The sequence below is a fragment of the Zea mays genome, chromosome 9 (assembly GCF_902167145.1).
Source record: "Zea mays cultivar B73 chromosome 9, Zm-B73-REFERENCE-NAM-5.0, whole genome shotgun sequence".
NCBI classification, from domain to species: Eukaryota; Viridiplantae; Streptophyta; class Magnoliopsida; order Poales; family Poaceae; genus Zea; species Zea mays.
This window is the reverse complement of record NC_050104.1, coordinates 146,331,335-146,346,219: the sequence shown is the minus strand read 5'-3', so window position 1 is coordinate 146,346,219 and position 14,885 is coordinate 146,331,335. Positions and strand designations below refer to the sequence as shown.

The 14,885-nt window shown below is 45.1% G+C and overlaps 2 protein-coding genes across 4 annotated transcripts; one reads left to right on the top strand and one right to left on the bottom strand.

The window, feature by feature from the left end:
• The first annotated feature begins 5,871 nt into the window (after positions 1 to 5,871).
• On the top strand, positions 5,872 to 9,097 carry LOC100193567 (uncharacterized). Its single transcript, NM_001349705.1, has 7 exons — positions 5,872 to 6,333; positions 6,734 to 6,910; positions 6,992 to 7,138; positions 7,825 to 7,926; positions 8,008 to 8,078; positions 8,173 to 8,240; positions 8,589 to 9,097. The coding sequence occupies exons 1-7, from the start codon at positions 6,109 to 6,111 to the stop codon at positions 8,828 to 8,830; spliced, it is 1,032 nt and encodes a 343-aa protein (NP_001336634.1). The 5' UTR covers positions 5,872 to 6,108; the 3' UTR covers positions 8,831 to 9,097.
• A 460-nt stretch (positions 9,098 to 9,557) lies between these two features.
• Positions 9,558 to 14,533, bottom strand: LOC103639318 (protein DA1-related 2). 3 transcript variants are annotated; one of them, XM_008662080.3, is made up of 13 exons: positions 13,785 to 14,533; positions 13,017 to 13,191; positions 12,431 to 12,570; positions 12,183 to 12,264; positions 11,949 to 12,075; positions 11,724 to 11,844; positions 11,549 to 11,632; positions 11,312 to 11,431; positions 10,925 to 11,137; positions 10,765 to 10,827; positions 10,525 to 10,640; positions 10,362 to 10,420; positions 9,558 to 10,256 (listed from the first exon to the last, which is right to left on the bottom strand). In XM_008662080.3, the coding sequence occupies exons 2-13, from the start codon at positions 13,078 to 13,080 to the stop codon at positions 9,913 to 9,915; spliced, it is 1,533 nt and encodes a 510-aa protein (XP_008660302.2). In that variant the 5' UTR covers positions 13,081 to 13,191; positions 13,785 to 14,533; the 3' UTR covers positions 9,558 to 9,912. The 3 variants fall into 3 exon arrangements, with proteins under 3 accessions (XP_008660302.2, XP_008660303.2, XP_020399795.1); XM_008662081.4 differs by lacking the exon at positions 13,017 to 13,191; XM_020544206.2 differs by lacking the exons at positions 13,017 to 13,191; positions 13,785 to 14,533 and adding an exon at positions 12,679 to 12,733.
• Between the last annotated feature and the right edge of the window lie 352 nt (positions 14,534 to 14,885).

Sequence of the window (14,885 nt, the reverse complement as noted above, 5' to 3'; positions counted from 1 at the left end):
ATTTTGCCCCTAATTTCCTAGCAATCACCTTTCTATCCTTTCTACAAATTTCAAAGGAAGCATTCAAAGCATGATATATTGTAGAAGGTTCATTAACTTTCCTAGGAATATTAACAACATCTCTTCTAGGCATATTATGAACAACATTCCTTCTACCAACATTTCTATCATGCACATATGAAGAACTAGAAGCAAACATAGCATGAGAAAAATCATCGTAAGCATTATAACTCCTATAAGCATTTCTAGTTTGTCTTCTATCATTATACAAAAAGGCATGGTTCTTTTTAGCACTAGTAGCCATAGGGGCCTTCCCTTTCTCCTTAGCGGGAATGGGAGCCTTATGGCTTGTTAAGTTCTTGACTTCCCTCTTGAAGCCAAGTCCATCCTTAATTGAGGGGTGTCTACCAATCGTGTAGGCATCCCTTGCAAATTTTAGCTTATCGAACTCATTCTTGCTAGTCTTAAGTTGAGCATTAAGACTAGCCAATTCATCATTAAGCTTGGAAATTGAAACTAGGTGTTTACTACAAGCATCAATGTCAATATCTTTACACCTAGTACAAATTACAACATGTTCTACACAAGAATTAGATTTATTTGCTACTTCTAATTTAGCATTTAAATCATTGTTGACACCTTCTAAAGTAGAGATGGTTTTATGACAAGTAGATAATTCACCAGAGAGTATTTCATTCCTTTTAATTTCTAGAGCAAGAGAATTTTGTGCACTAACAAATTTATCATGCTCCTCATATAAAAGATCTTCTTGTTTTTCTAGTAATCTATTCTTGTCATTCAAAGCATCAATCAACTCATTAATCTTATCTATTTTAGATCTATCTAAGCCCCTGAATAAGCATGAATAGTCTATGTCATCATCATCACTAGACTCATTATCACTAGAAGAAGCATACGTGGAGTCTTGAGTACTCACCTTCTTCTCCCTTGCCATAAGGCATGTGTGACGCTCGTTGGGGAAGAGGGACGACTTGTTGAAGGCAGTAGCGGCGAGTCCTTCATTGTCGGAGTCGGAAGAGGAGCAGTCCGAGTCCCACTCCTTGCCTAGATGCGCCTCGCCCTTTGCCTTCTTATAGTTCTTCTTCTTCTCCCTTTTGTTCCCTTGATCCTGATCACTATCATTGTCGGGACAGTTAGCAATAAAATGACCAAGCTTACCACATTTGAAGCATGATCGCTTTCCCTTGGTCTTAGTCTTGCTTGGCTGTCCCTTTCGACCTTTTAGCGCCGTCTTGAATCTTTTGATGATGAGGGCCATCTCTTCATCATTAAGACCGGCAGCCTCAATTTGTGCCACCTTGCTGGGTAGCGCCTCCTTGCTCCTTGTTGCCTTGAGAGCAATGGGTTGAGGCTCGTTGATCGGACCATTCAAGGCGTCGTCGACGTATCTCGCCTCCTTGATCATCATCCTCCCGCTTACGAATTTTCCGAGTACCTCCTCGGGCGTCATCATCGTGTACCTGGGATTCTCACGAATATTGTTTACGAGATAAGGATCAAGAACAGTAAAGGACCTTAGCATTAGGCGGACGACGTCGTGGTCCGTCCATCGCGTGCTTCCGTAGCTCCTTATTTTGTTGATAAGGGTCTTGAGCCGGTTGTAAGTTTGGGTTGGCTCCTCTCCCCTTATCATTGCGAATCGTCCAAGCTCGCCCTCCACCAACTCCATTTTAGTGAGCATGGTGATGTCGTTCCCCTCGTGAGAGATCTTGAGGGTGTCCCATATCTGCTTGGCGTTGTCCAAGCCGCTCACCTTATTGTACTCTTCCCTGCACAAAGATGCTAATAGAACAGTAGTAGCTTGTGCATTTCTATGGATTTGTTCATTTATAAGCATAGGGCTATCCGAGCTATCAAATTTCATTCCATTCTCTACAATCTCCCATATGCTTGGATGGAGAGAGAATAAGTGACTACGCATTTTGTGACTCCAAAATCCGTAGTCTTCCCCATCGAAGTGTGGAGGTTTGCCAAGAGGAATGGAGAGCAAATGCGAATTCGAACTATGTGGAATACGAGAATAATCAAATGAAAAGTTCGAATTGACCGTCTTCCTGTAGTCGTTGTCGTCGTCCTTTTGGGAAGAAGTAGACTCATCGCTATCGTCGTAGTAGACGATCTCCTTGATGCGCCTTGTCTTCTTCTTCTTCCCATCTTTACGCTTGTGGCCCGAGCCCGAGTCAGTAGGCTTGTCATCCTTAGGCTCGTTGACGAAAGACTCCTTCTCCTTGTCGTTGATCACGATTCTCTTTCCCTTAGGATCCATCTCTTCGGGCGATTAGTCCCTTCTTGAAGAGAACCGCTCTGATACCAATTGAGAGCACCTAGAGGGGGGGTGAATAGGTGATCCTGTGAAACTTAAACTTATCGCCACAAAAACTTGTTAAGTGTTAGCACAATAATCGCCAAGTGGCTAGAGAGGAGTCTCAACAAAACACAATTCCACAAGAAATCAAACACAAAGATGACACATTGGTTTATCCCGTGGTTCGGCCAAGACCAACGCTTGCCTACTCCACGTTGTGGCGTCCCAACGGACGAGGGTTGCAATCAACCCCTCTCAAGCGGTCCAAAGACCCACTTGAATACCACGGTGTTTTGCTTGCTTTTTCTCAATCCCGTTTGCGAGGAATCTCCACAACTTGGAGCCTCTCGCCCTTACAATTGAAGTTCACAAAGAACACAGAGCAAAGGGGGAATGAGCAACGCACACAAGACTTCAAAAGATCAGAGCAGCAACACGCACACAAGTCGCAACAAGAGCTCGTAACACAACTCAAAGAGTTCGCAACTCAACAAGAGCTCTAGATGCTATCACGATGAAACGAATGCGTGAGATCGATGTCTTGGTGCTTAGGAATGTTGTAGGAATTCTTGGTGTACTCCTCCATGCGCCTAGGGGTCCCTTTTATAGCCCCAAGGCAGCTAGGAGCCGTTGAGAACAAATCCAGAAGGCCATCCTTGCCTTCTGTCGTCGGACGCACCGGACAGTCCGGTGCACACCGGACACTGTCCGGTGCCCGATTCCCTTCCTTAAATAGCGAAGCCGACCGTTGCAGATGCGGGAGCCGTTGGCGCACCGGACATGTCCGGTGCACACCGGACAGTCCGGTGCCCCCTTCCGACCGTTGGCTCGGCCACGTGTCCCGCGTAGATCGCGCGGCCGACCGTTGGCTCACCGGACAGTCCGGTGCACACCGGACAGTCCGGTGAATTTTAGCCGTACGTCGCCAGTCAATTTCCGAGAGCGGCCAGTTCGCCCGAGGCAGCCTGGCGCACCGGACACTGTCCGGTGCACCACCGGACAGTCCGGTACCCCAGACCGAAACAGCCTTTTGGCTGTACACAGCCAACTCTCCTCTTTTCTTCTTCTTCCTGTTTCTGATACTTAGACAAGTATATTAGTACACAAAACCAATGTACTAAGACTTAGAAACATACCTTTGCTCTAGATTTGCATTTTGTTCATCCATGGGCATTGATTCACATTTAAGCACTTGTGTTGACACTCAATCACCAAAATACTTAGAAATGGCCCAAGGGCACATTTCCCTTTCAGTGACGAGGATGATGGTTATGACTATGGTAATGGTAAGTGGTATTCTTTCCGTTTGGAAAGGGTACTTTGGGTTAATAACTTGGGTTAATGCTAAAACCTGGCTTTCTACTAGTAATAATAACCTGACCAACTAAAAGCAACTGCTTGACTTAACTCCACATAAAGCTAGTCCACTATAGCCAAACGAGACAATTGATGAGTATGTTGATGTGTACTCACCCTTGCTTTACACACCAAACCCTCAGGTTGTCCACGTTGCAACCACTGCTCAGGAGAAGATGAAGTCGTGGAGGAAGACTTCCAGGAGTTCCAAGAGTACGACGAGTTTTAGGCGTGGGTTAGCGGCAACCCCTAGTCGGCTGCCTGTGAAGGCCGCGTGTATCTACGTTTCATTTTCACACTTTGATTACTGTTAAAGACTATGTGGATGTATCAGACATCATGATGTAATCGACTATTATTACCCTTTTATGTTATTATTTGAGCACTGTGTGATGATGTCCAGTTATGTAATTGCTGTGTACGTGAATTGCTGATCCTGACACGTACATGATTCGCATTCGGGTTGCCTTCCAAAACCGGGTGTGATAGCTTTGAATGAGGTGGTTGGGGGGTATTTATAGCACCCAACCACTTCCATAGCCGTTGGCTGAGTCTGCTGGCGATGGGCACACCGGACAGTCCGGTGGAGCACCGGACAATCACTATTCATTGTCCGGTGCGTGCCACGTCAACACGCCCGTTGGGGTTTGGAGCTGGTCGACCATTGGAGCTGTTGTCCTGTAGCTGCACCGGACAGTCTGGTGCCGCACCGGACATGTCCGGTACCCTCTGACTTCTGCGTTCTGACTCTGACACGCACTGTTCATCATTGTTCACGTGCACTGTTCATTTTGCAGTCGACCATTGACGCCAGTTAGCCGTTGCTCCGCTGGCTCACCGTACAGTTCGGTGCACACCGGACAGTCCGGTGCATACCGGATCCGGTGAATTATAGCGGAGCAAGCCCATTGAATTCCCGAGAGTGGCCTGTTCGTTGAATGCCTAGCCTGGGGCACCGGACAGTGTCCGGTGCGTTATTTTTCAGCACACTCTCAAGTCTTGCTCCAAATTAATTTGAGTCCCCAACTTGAATTCTTTCTTGGTTTGTGTTGAACATTATGCACCTGAGATAAATGATATCTAGGCAAACTAGTTACTCCACGTGGTTTGTGATGGACGTCAACCACCAAAATTGATTATTGGAAATGATTAAGCCCATTTTCCTTTCAATATCCCCTTTTTGGTGATTGATGTCAACACAAACCAAAGCAAATATAAAGTGCAGAAATGTGACTAGTTTGCAATTATGATAAATGTGCATATGTTACTTAGAATTGAACCAATTGAAAGACTTTATGCATGTGTCTAAAATGAATGGATTGCTTCTCTTATTTAACATTTTGGAGCACATTTGCACCACTATTTTGTTTTTGCAAATCTTTTGGAAAAATCTTTTTTCAAAATCTTTGCAAGTAGTCAAAGTTATAAGAATATGATTGTAAGAAGCATTTTCAAGATTTGAAATTCCTATTCTATTTTAAAATGCTTTTCTTTTGACTAAATAAAAGCTCACTTGAAGAAATTCTCCTATTAGCTTTTAAGATGGTTTTTTAAATAGATGCCAAATAAACTTATACCAATTGAAATCTCTATCCTTGTTTGAAACTTTGAAGCCAAATAAGATACTAATTGAAAATTTATGTAGAGGCTAACTAAAATACCAATTGAAAAATACTTTCTTTTGAAAAATCTTGATACCTATTTGACATTGTTTTCGCAACGAGCGCGTATCCCACGAGCACATGTCTTCCTCGTCCACGCTTGTAGTCCGCAGAACTCAGCTAGTTAATTACCTAAAAAAATAAGAAGAATTAGTTTAGGAATCTATTTTTTCAAAAGATTTTCAATTTCTCAAGAAAAAATAAACCAAATTTCTTTGTAAAAATAGAAATCTCTCAAGAAAATGAAGTTTTCAAACTAGACCTAAATAGAGGATTTTTGACACTCAGTTCACTACAATCCCATGATCGGGATTGGCCAAGTTTCACGCTGGCGTGCTAAATTAATATGCAATTCACTGAAATAATAGAATTATAGAAAGAAAAAAAAAATCCGTTTTCAACAGTAAATTTGTAGTTGGCATGATAAAACTAATAAATGGAGAGAAATAAAAGGGGTGGCCTCAAGTAGTTGAACAATCCCGCCTATTTTAGCGGATGGTTTTTTACGCAATCCATGCCCGTGTCTTTATTCGCGGCCGCCGACCTCCGGAGCATGAGAAAAATAGAAAATCCCTTCAAACCCTAAGCCCCTCTCTGCTCACCTCTGCACTCCGAATCTGCTCCCAAGTCTGCTAGGGTTTAACGCCCGCGTCCTCCTCACGCATTCGGTCTGGTCGCTGATCTTCGCTTGTTCGATTCCGCTCGGCTCTAGGACCCAGGCTCTCGAGGCGGCTGGAGTGGCGGCGCGACGAGAGGGTGAAGCGGATGCAGACGGAGGCGAGGGTGGGGATGGCCGCCGCCACGATGGACGGCACCGGCGCCGCGGCGTCCGCCGCCCGGAGGTACACGACGCAGCAGCAGCAGCAGCAGCAGCTGCAGCACCACCAGCCGCAGCTCGGGACCGTGCCCCATCTCCTCGCCGGCGGCGTCGCTGGCGCAGTCAGCAAGACCTGCACCGCCCCGCTCGCACGCCTCACCATCCTCTTTCAGGTGCGTCTGTATCATAGGGAGGGCGGTCTTGCTTCTGCAGTTCTGCTCGCCAGGTTACTCAAATGCTCAGAGTGCGACTCGTGTAAATAGCAGATTAGGCTATTATTTCCTCGGGTGTTTATAACTAAGCCACGGAGTACGTCACATCTTTTCTTTTCTTTTTGGAATGAATTGGCTGCAATCTTACTAGGATTTGTGGAGAAAATAGTAACCATAATGCATTATCTCATTTTACTTTGGCAGCAGACAACTTGTTTGGCTATTTAAAGGAATGCTGATCACATAGTTGCTTTTCTGATTTTTCTGGAGAAATCCTTGATAGTGTGGCTTAGTTTTGTTGTTCTACTCTTTCGCAATATGATTGTGTGGCTTTAGTGAAATTTATGAATCGTACTTGCAGGTACAAGGAATGCACTCAGATGTGGCTACAATGCGCAATACTAGCATATGGCGTGAAGCATCCCGCATTGTCTATGAAGAAGGTTTTCGAGCTTTCTGGAAAGGGAACCTTGTTACCATTGCTCACCGGTTGCCTTACTCTTCAATTAGTTTCTATGCCTATGAGAGATACAAGAATGTAAGCGCAGGTTTTTTTATCATCTCTACCACTGTAATGGTATGGGAGTAATTTAGTTTTATTATTATTTCGGATGTGCAGTTGCTTCAGATGCTACCGGGTCTTGAGAAGAATGGTGGATTTGGTGCAGATGTTGGTGTTAGATTGCTAGGTGGTGGTTTATCAGGAATCACTGCAGCTTCTGCGACGTATCCACTGGACTTGGTGCGGACACGTCTTGCTGCCCAGGTAAGATACTGTTACCAGTTCTGGATAAAGTTCTGTAAAAACTATTCTAAAATGTTCAGGTGTAAAATAATTTGGATTGTTAAGATTGTAATTCACTTGAAATGTTGGTACACGAGTTAATTTCCTTGTAGAAGATTATAGTCACTGTTTTAACTAGAGTGAGGTTACAGCCTGTGCCTTTTCCTGTAAGTTTTTGCCAACAAAAAAAGAATAGTTTGAGCTTATGATTTAGTTATGTACTTATCACTGTTTGGTGTCGGTAAATAGGTGTTTGCAATTCAATTAGGGTGTGTTTGGTTTGGTGCCCATATATGCCCAAGTTAGCCAAACCAAAATATGGTTACTTTGAATAATTTTGGTCCCTATTTGTTGGTGCCAAAATTTGGATTGGTAGTCTTCTACTTCGATACCTTAGCTAATTTTGGGTTGGCTAAATGCTGGTCTGTGAATCTGGTGTACAACATTTGTGTTGTCCAGGAGGTAGCAAATTTGGTAGAAAATGTATGCTGAACAATATATTTGTCCATAGCAACCTGCATCCTCTTCAAACCACTTTTTGCATTATTTTTTTTAATTGAATATCCTTTAAGCATTTGAACTATAGATTAAACTAACAAAGTTCCGCATTGTTAAGCTAGGCTTTGCAGCACCGATGATTGATCTTTTTTCCCACTGAATGGTTGCAGACAAATACTGCCTACTACAGGGGCATATCTCATGCTCTTTATGCGATCTGCAGAGATGAGGGTGTCCGTGGATTGTACAAGGGTCTTGGTGCCACTTTACTGGTATGAGCTTGTTTTGTCAGCTGGTTTGCATCATTGACTTTGTTATGTACTCACATTGGCTGATTATTCTATAAATCACAGGGAGTGGGCCCCAGCATTGCAGTAAGCTTCTCTGTGTATGAAACTTTACGTTCCCATTGGCAAATAGAGAGGTAATTTTGAATCTCAAGTTACATATGGTATCAAAGTCTTATCCTTGTGCTTTGTAATAGTTCTACTTGTATTGACATTTGATCTTCTAATCAGGCCATGTGATTCCCCTGTTCTGATCAGTTTGGCTTGTGGAAGTCTTTCAGGAATTGCATCGTCTACTTGTAAGTGATTAAGAACCTGGATTATTGTTACTTTTTCAATAGAAAAGTGTGAACAAAAGAGAATCCCCTCTGTTTGACTAGAAAATTCCTCGCTTTGTATGGAGTTATTGTTTAGTAAATGATTTTTGTGCCAATTAAATCTTCCAGTTTCGCAGCCTTTTCATTTTTAATTGGGTTACTTGGTAACTTTTCCCCTTACATTGAATTTCATGAATGCTGCCTTTTAATGTCAGATTTTGTTTTTGCACTGTAATGCACTTCTTTGAAAGGAAATAACTAATGAACTGCTAAATGGTTGTTAAATTTAGTTAACCACACAATGATTATTTGGTGTTCATGTTTTTGCAGTTACATTCCCATTGGATCTTGTGAGACGTCGCATGCAATTGGAAGGAGCAGCCGGGAGGGCTCGCGTCTACCAGACAGGACTTTTTGGAACCTTCGGACATATTGTCCGTACGGAGGGTTTTAGAGGCATGTATAGAGGAATCTTGCCTGAGTACTGCAAAGTGGTTCCTGGTGTCGGCATCGTATTTATGACATATGAGATGCTTAAGGCCATCCTCACAGGACTGGAATCTGATGATTAGATATCTGCGAGGTCATGCTACGCAATTTTGATACATGGTGTCAGAACAACATTTGAGGCTGATTAGACTGGGAGAAATATGAGCATGTAGCATACGTTAGGGTTTAGGATGTGCTAAGGTTTGCAGTTTGTGTTATATGGTTACAGATGTTTATGTAGTGCACCGTGAACGATGCCACAGGTCTTCCAAAATGAATATTTTTTTGGCATCACCATCATTTTGTGTATCTTCAATAACATTGTAATGGTACATGAAGCTGTTGTCTTTAGCCTGATGATCTTTATAACTGTGAGATATGGTCTCCAATTTTACCAGTGTTATAGCAAGGTTGATCAATGGTGGCAAGAGAACTGTGAATAGCCTTGACTTGATATATGTTTATCCTGATATGACCATGGGTCTGTTTCTTGCATATCAGTTTAGCAACTTCTCGTTGCAGGTGTTCGTTTATCTCCATTTTGTGAGCGAGAACCCAATGGCTAGTAATGGACCACTTCATTTTGTTCTCTTTTTTTTCTTGCTTTGGAAACCAAATTGTTTATTTTGTTGAGTTCAGAATTGATCCAATGACCCAAGAGAAGGCAGAACTTTCATTTGTTGTTAGAATGATATTCATATGCTGGGTACTTGTATAGGTTACTAGTCAGGTTGTAATTCTGCTCACGGTATCCTCTTGCTGCTTAGCCCTTGCTTACATTACATGCAATCAAGAACAAACAATTAAATCTGCAGACACATAAGTATACACTTCATTATATTAGTGTGAGTAACAGAGCATTACATTAGTGTGTGCTTTTTGGCGATCTTATTACACATGGCATCGCCAGTTCCTATTAATCCGAGCAAATACAGCTCTTTTTCCTGATTTACTCCGACAGGACCTCTTTGAAAACTCAAGGTCACCGAAACTGAATCACCATGCTTCCATAGCCAGCAACTTCATCTCAATATGTATATAACCTTTGATATCCATGTGATCTTTGTGTTGCGTCTGGCATGGACATTTTGTCTTCTCTCTCTCTCTCTCTCTCTCTCTCTCTCTCTCTCTCTCTCTCTCTCTCTCTCTCTCTCTCTCTCTCTTATTATACAGGGAGTCCTCCTGTTAGGCGTATGTGGTTCAGTGTTTGGCGAAGGCCATACTTGTTGACGGCAGCATACGCAGTTCTGAAACCGTCACCATACGCCGTCGACGTGTCATGGGCAATCTGGTGCATGAAGAACTCGCCCAGCTTCTTTTCGGTATGAGATATCCCACCTTTCTTGGACGATGTCGGTGGATAAGAGTAAGACGAAGAGGAGGACGAGGCGTAGGAAGATGAAGGCTGCGCGTGCCTTGAGGACGACGGAAGAATCTCTGATTCCAGCCACAGGTAAGACATGACCTGGCATATTCCTTCTTCAACCTCCGCGTTTAGGTTTCGGTAACCTGAATGAAAGGGTACGATTCAGTAGAGCTTTTGAAAATACATTTTTCTTCTGTCGAATTGATAAATAAAGATGAAAAAATGGGGCTATGAAATGTTCCTTGCACCTTTGAGGCGCAACCACCCGTGCATCAGCTCATGGGCGAGGATGGATCCTGTTAGTAGCCTGCAATAGCGGTTGTCAGACAGATGATGCACTGGCCATTAGAATGTGGAAGAAAGAACCGCAAGTAAATGAAGCCATGTCCTCCAGAGACAAAATTGCCTGACCTGGGGAGGCCATACAAGACAAGTATTGCAGTAACTTCACATCTCCTAGTCAGTTTTTGTGGCTGAGTTCTCATGTCCAGTAACCGGTTTCCACCAATCCTGGGCCTCCTAAGTATCTACACAAATAATGAACAGTCAAAACGGCAGAATCTGTCGTTCTCATCTGCTGTCATGCTAAATCAATACGAGCAGTTTGAAATTAAGAGCTTCTTTTCAGTTCATAGCTTGAGTTGAACTTACACTGCTCACAGTCTGCTCCTCCGACAGACACAGGCCCCTTGTCTCAGGCATGTGGTGTGGGCCCTGGATAATGCACATGCAGGGTGAACGTTTGTGTTTCCTTCCGAAGACTGAACATTCTGCAGGAAATTAAAAAAAAAAGGCCTGAGGGAATACTCACTCTACTCTCTCCTTCCATGGCTTCGTTAAGCGCTTGCCGCTCAACCAAGAGCATGGGTATCTGCTGGTCCAGCTTCATGTTCATCCCCTCGTAGTAGTCTCTGATAGAATGGTACAGGGGCTGGCATTCACCGGTGTCCATGACCGCAGACCCCAGGCATTCCATGCACAGGCTGCGGCCGTCTCCCAGTGACATGTACTTTGTGTTCCTTGGCTGCAGAATTACAACCGGAAAAAAAGAACTTGTGGTGAAGAAATGCCTTTGAATCAGTCAATGGAAGGACTAGTTTGAAAACAAGTAGCCAGAACTGCATGCGAACCATTTTCGTGTGGATTCATAATAGTGCACAGCGTATGATAAATATTATTTTTTTCCTAGTATTTATACCTCCATTTTCTCACAGCTGCAGCAACGTGGCGTCCTGTCGTGCTCATGCGAAGGGCAATACTTCTGGCCCCAGAACGGGTGGGCTCTGTACTCTATCAGGCCACTCCTGTTCGTTGGAATCTGCAGAAACAGACAAAGGAAAAGAATGAGCTTCTTGCAATGACCAAGTACAGAAACGTTAACGCATATGTAGTTTTGTCAGTCTGCTGGTCGTTCAGGTTTCAGATGAAGCCTTACAAACTGAAGGCAGACGTCGCATTTCGGATGGTGCAGCTCCTTGTAGCACAGCTTGTGGTATGGATCTGTACTCAGCAATGTGAACTGGAGAACAGGAAGAAACAAGAACGGGTATTACCATCTCTGATACTAACACTGTAACTTGAAATGGAGGGAGGGGGAGTAGCTTGCATGCCTCGGTCTCACGGATAGGGTGGCCGCAGGAGTTGCAGCGGAAGCACTGAGGGTGCCAGTAAATCCCCATGCAGCTCAAGTAATGGCCATGCCCTATCTCATGCTTGCAGCCTGCGCACAGCCTGCAGCATGGGCACGGACGACATTTGAGCCATTTTGTTTATTAGCGCATCGGTGGCGAGGCGTGTGGTGAAACGGTGACGTAAAAGAGCGAGCGGCGGCTAACCTGTGCCCTCTAGGTTGGGCGTGAGAGGGAGCATAGGGGTTGTAAGGCGTGTAAGGGTTCATGTTGAGGCTGTCCTGTATGGCCCTCGCAAGATCTTCGTCGTCCTTGTCTCCCTTGCGGGTTTTCTCTGCGCGACACGGCAATTTACAGCAACGGGATACATGCAGAGGGATGAAACAACAGCCATGCTGACATGAAATGCGTAGATGGAAAATGATGGATTCATCCGAGTACCTTTGGGGGTTCTGACGTCCTCTGTGAGAGACTCTGCAATTGCACGGTCCACTTCTTCGTTGTCATTTCTAGGTGGATCATTCTGGAGGCAGCAAAGATAGGTAGTCTTAAGCAACTTAAATGCAGTTGAATTGGATGTGAAATTGTGAAACGGCATTGTTTGGATAGATCAAAGAGCCATTTGTAGATAGAGAGGGAGAAATGAATTGATGAAGGGAGGAACTGAGTTGCTGGTACAGCAGTAGTACCTTCGGTCGAACTGGTCGTTGGTGCCAAAGCGCGTCCTCCTCCTCTCCGGCCGTCACCTGGGGCCGCCGGCGGTTCGGCTCCCCGGGCTTCGGCCCCTTGAGGAAATTGCAGAGCCACTTCATGAAACCGGATCTCCTCTCTGTGTGCAGCAATGCTAACATTAGATTAGATAGGCCAATCCAAATGTCGATGTAAATGACCCCACACATGCCTAAACCCGAAAAGCTGAGAGCAACTTGCCACCTACCGTTTCCTGCCAGTTGACAGCAGGCATGGAGGATGGACATCTTATTTATTATTATAAGCACATCTGATGTACTCCTATGCTACTACAAGAGCAAGTAAATTTGGACGATTTGAACTTTTTTTATGGTGAAGGACATTAGAGTATTAGACCATTGCACTTCTACTGCACTCCCTACAGTCAACAATCCATACAGCATGCAGCCGTGCTTGTACATCATCAAGAAAGAATCAGAAAAAATAGTTTTTTGTTTCCTTTCTTTCTGTTACAAGATGAGGGAGCATGACTGAATGTATCAAACGCTAAAATTAGAAGGGCCCGATAGATAGATATATGTGTACCTGCACTGGACAAGATCAGCAAGCACATGGATACAACACCGTAAGAGATTGCTTGGGTTAGCATGGCAACGCTGTGCTAATCGAAAGTGCTGGCTGCTTCCTTCTATATTCTACTCCAGTTGACAGGGCACGCGGTCAGGGTCAGTGAAGCTATCTTGTCAGAGCTCAGCTAATCCTGGATTATTATAAGAGTCAGTTTCAGTCCACTTTTGACTTCCCTCTGAATAACATCGATGTATGCATGACAGTAATAACTGTTAGAAATGCTCATCAGGTGTGATCCGACAAAGAGCTAAGGTTGATCCGTCAGATCAGAACCCTCCTTTCTACGACGAACGAGACCGCACGGCAATAGATGGATGTGTTTGACTTGCTGCGTCATCGATCTAGCGGCGACAAACCCAAGAGAGAACTTTCAGGAAAAGGGGCGAGGTGTATCGGGAGTCTAGTGGATAGCAGCCACCAACAAGATTGTTTAGTCAGTGATTGGATGTCGACACACTGATCAAGCCGTTTAAAATCAATTTATGTCATGAAGTACTCAGTTCAGAAGAAAGAACTGAACGCAATCAATCACCCACGCAAGCATGTTTCCTTGACATGGCAGCCTTTTTAGAAACCGAGAAAGACAGATGAAAGGCCACCATCTTGCCTTTTCCCTAACCAGGACACCCGTTTATTAGCGTTTAAAGTCAGCAGAGATTACTACTCGGCAGGAAACACGTACGAACATGCGTAGATTAGGAAAGAGAAGGCAGAGATGATTACCGTGGTTGTTGCACCGACCACAAGTCCGCGAGGAGTACGCCATTTATGCAGCTGGCGCCAACACAGCATATATATAGACGCAGCGCCCACGTAGAGGGAGAGCACCGAACAAACTGAACCAGAAAAGAACGGAAGCAAGAGCTTGGCGAGACCGATCGACGACGGCGATCGCGATGTCTACGTACGACGAGCTGAGCAGGAGGGTGGTCAGGAGGAGGAGGAGGAGGAGGAGGAGGAGAAGAAGAAGAAGCAAGATCTGCACGATGGACGGAGGAGGAGATGGAATGGAGAGGACGGGGTTCTTAGAGAATAAAGCGGCGTGGTGCGATGCGAAGGCGCTGGCCGCGACAGAAAGAAAAGAATTGAAGGTGAAGCGAGCCCAAGGGCGGGCGGGCGGGCGGGCGGCACGGCATCACGTTCTCGTCTCCCTCCTCCTCCCAGTCAGTCATCCCTGCTACGCGCAAAAGCAACGATGAGCCCGGCCATCTTTCGTTATAGCAAAACAAAAACAAATCCCCCTCGCCGTTGCCAGTTGATGGAGAAGAATATGGTTTGGAAAGGAAGGGAAGGTAGAGGGGGGGGCGCAGAGATTCCTTGTGTCAACGGGAATGTATGCTCGCTCGCATTAGCTCTCCCCGCTTTTCTGATCGGGTTTTTTTTATGCCCTGCGGCGGGAAACGGGAATATGTATTTGCGGACGGACAAGTATCCGCTTGCGACGATTTATTAGTAAGTAATACGGGGATTGAAATGCCCGTGCAGAGTGCAGACAGGGGGGCATTTGCTATTTTGTCACTCTGCCTTTCGAACTATCTCCTTGCTCCTGTTGCTGCCGGTGCGCTCCGTTTGGGTGGTGGTGATGCTGCTGCAATGCGGCATTTGAGCTGTGGCGAGGGAGCCGCGGTGGCTGCTGGAACTGAGCACTGGACACTGGTGAGGGGTCCGTCGTGTCTTGGGGGTGGACCAGTTGAAGGTGGCCAAGCGTTGCCTGTGGGCGACGGCGTGGATAGTGTTGCTAGCCTGTTTGGTTTGGTCCCCTGTAAACACTGTTCAGGCTCCCTAGATTAGCGTTTTGGTTGTCTGCATGTTGATCTGGCTATA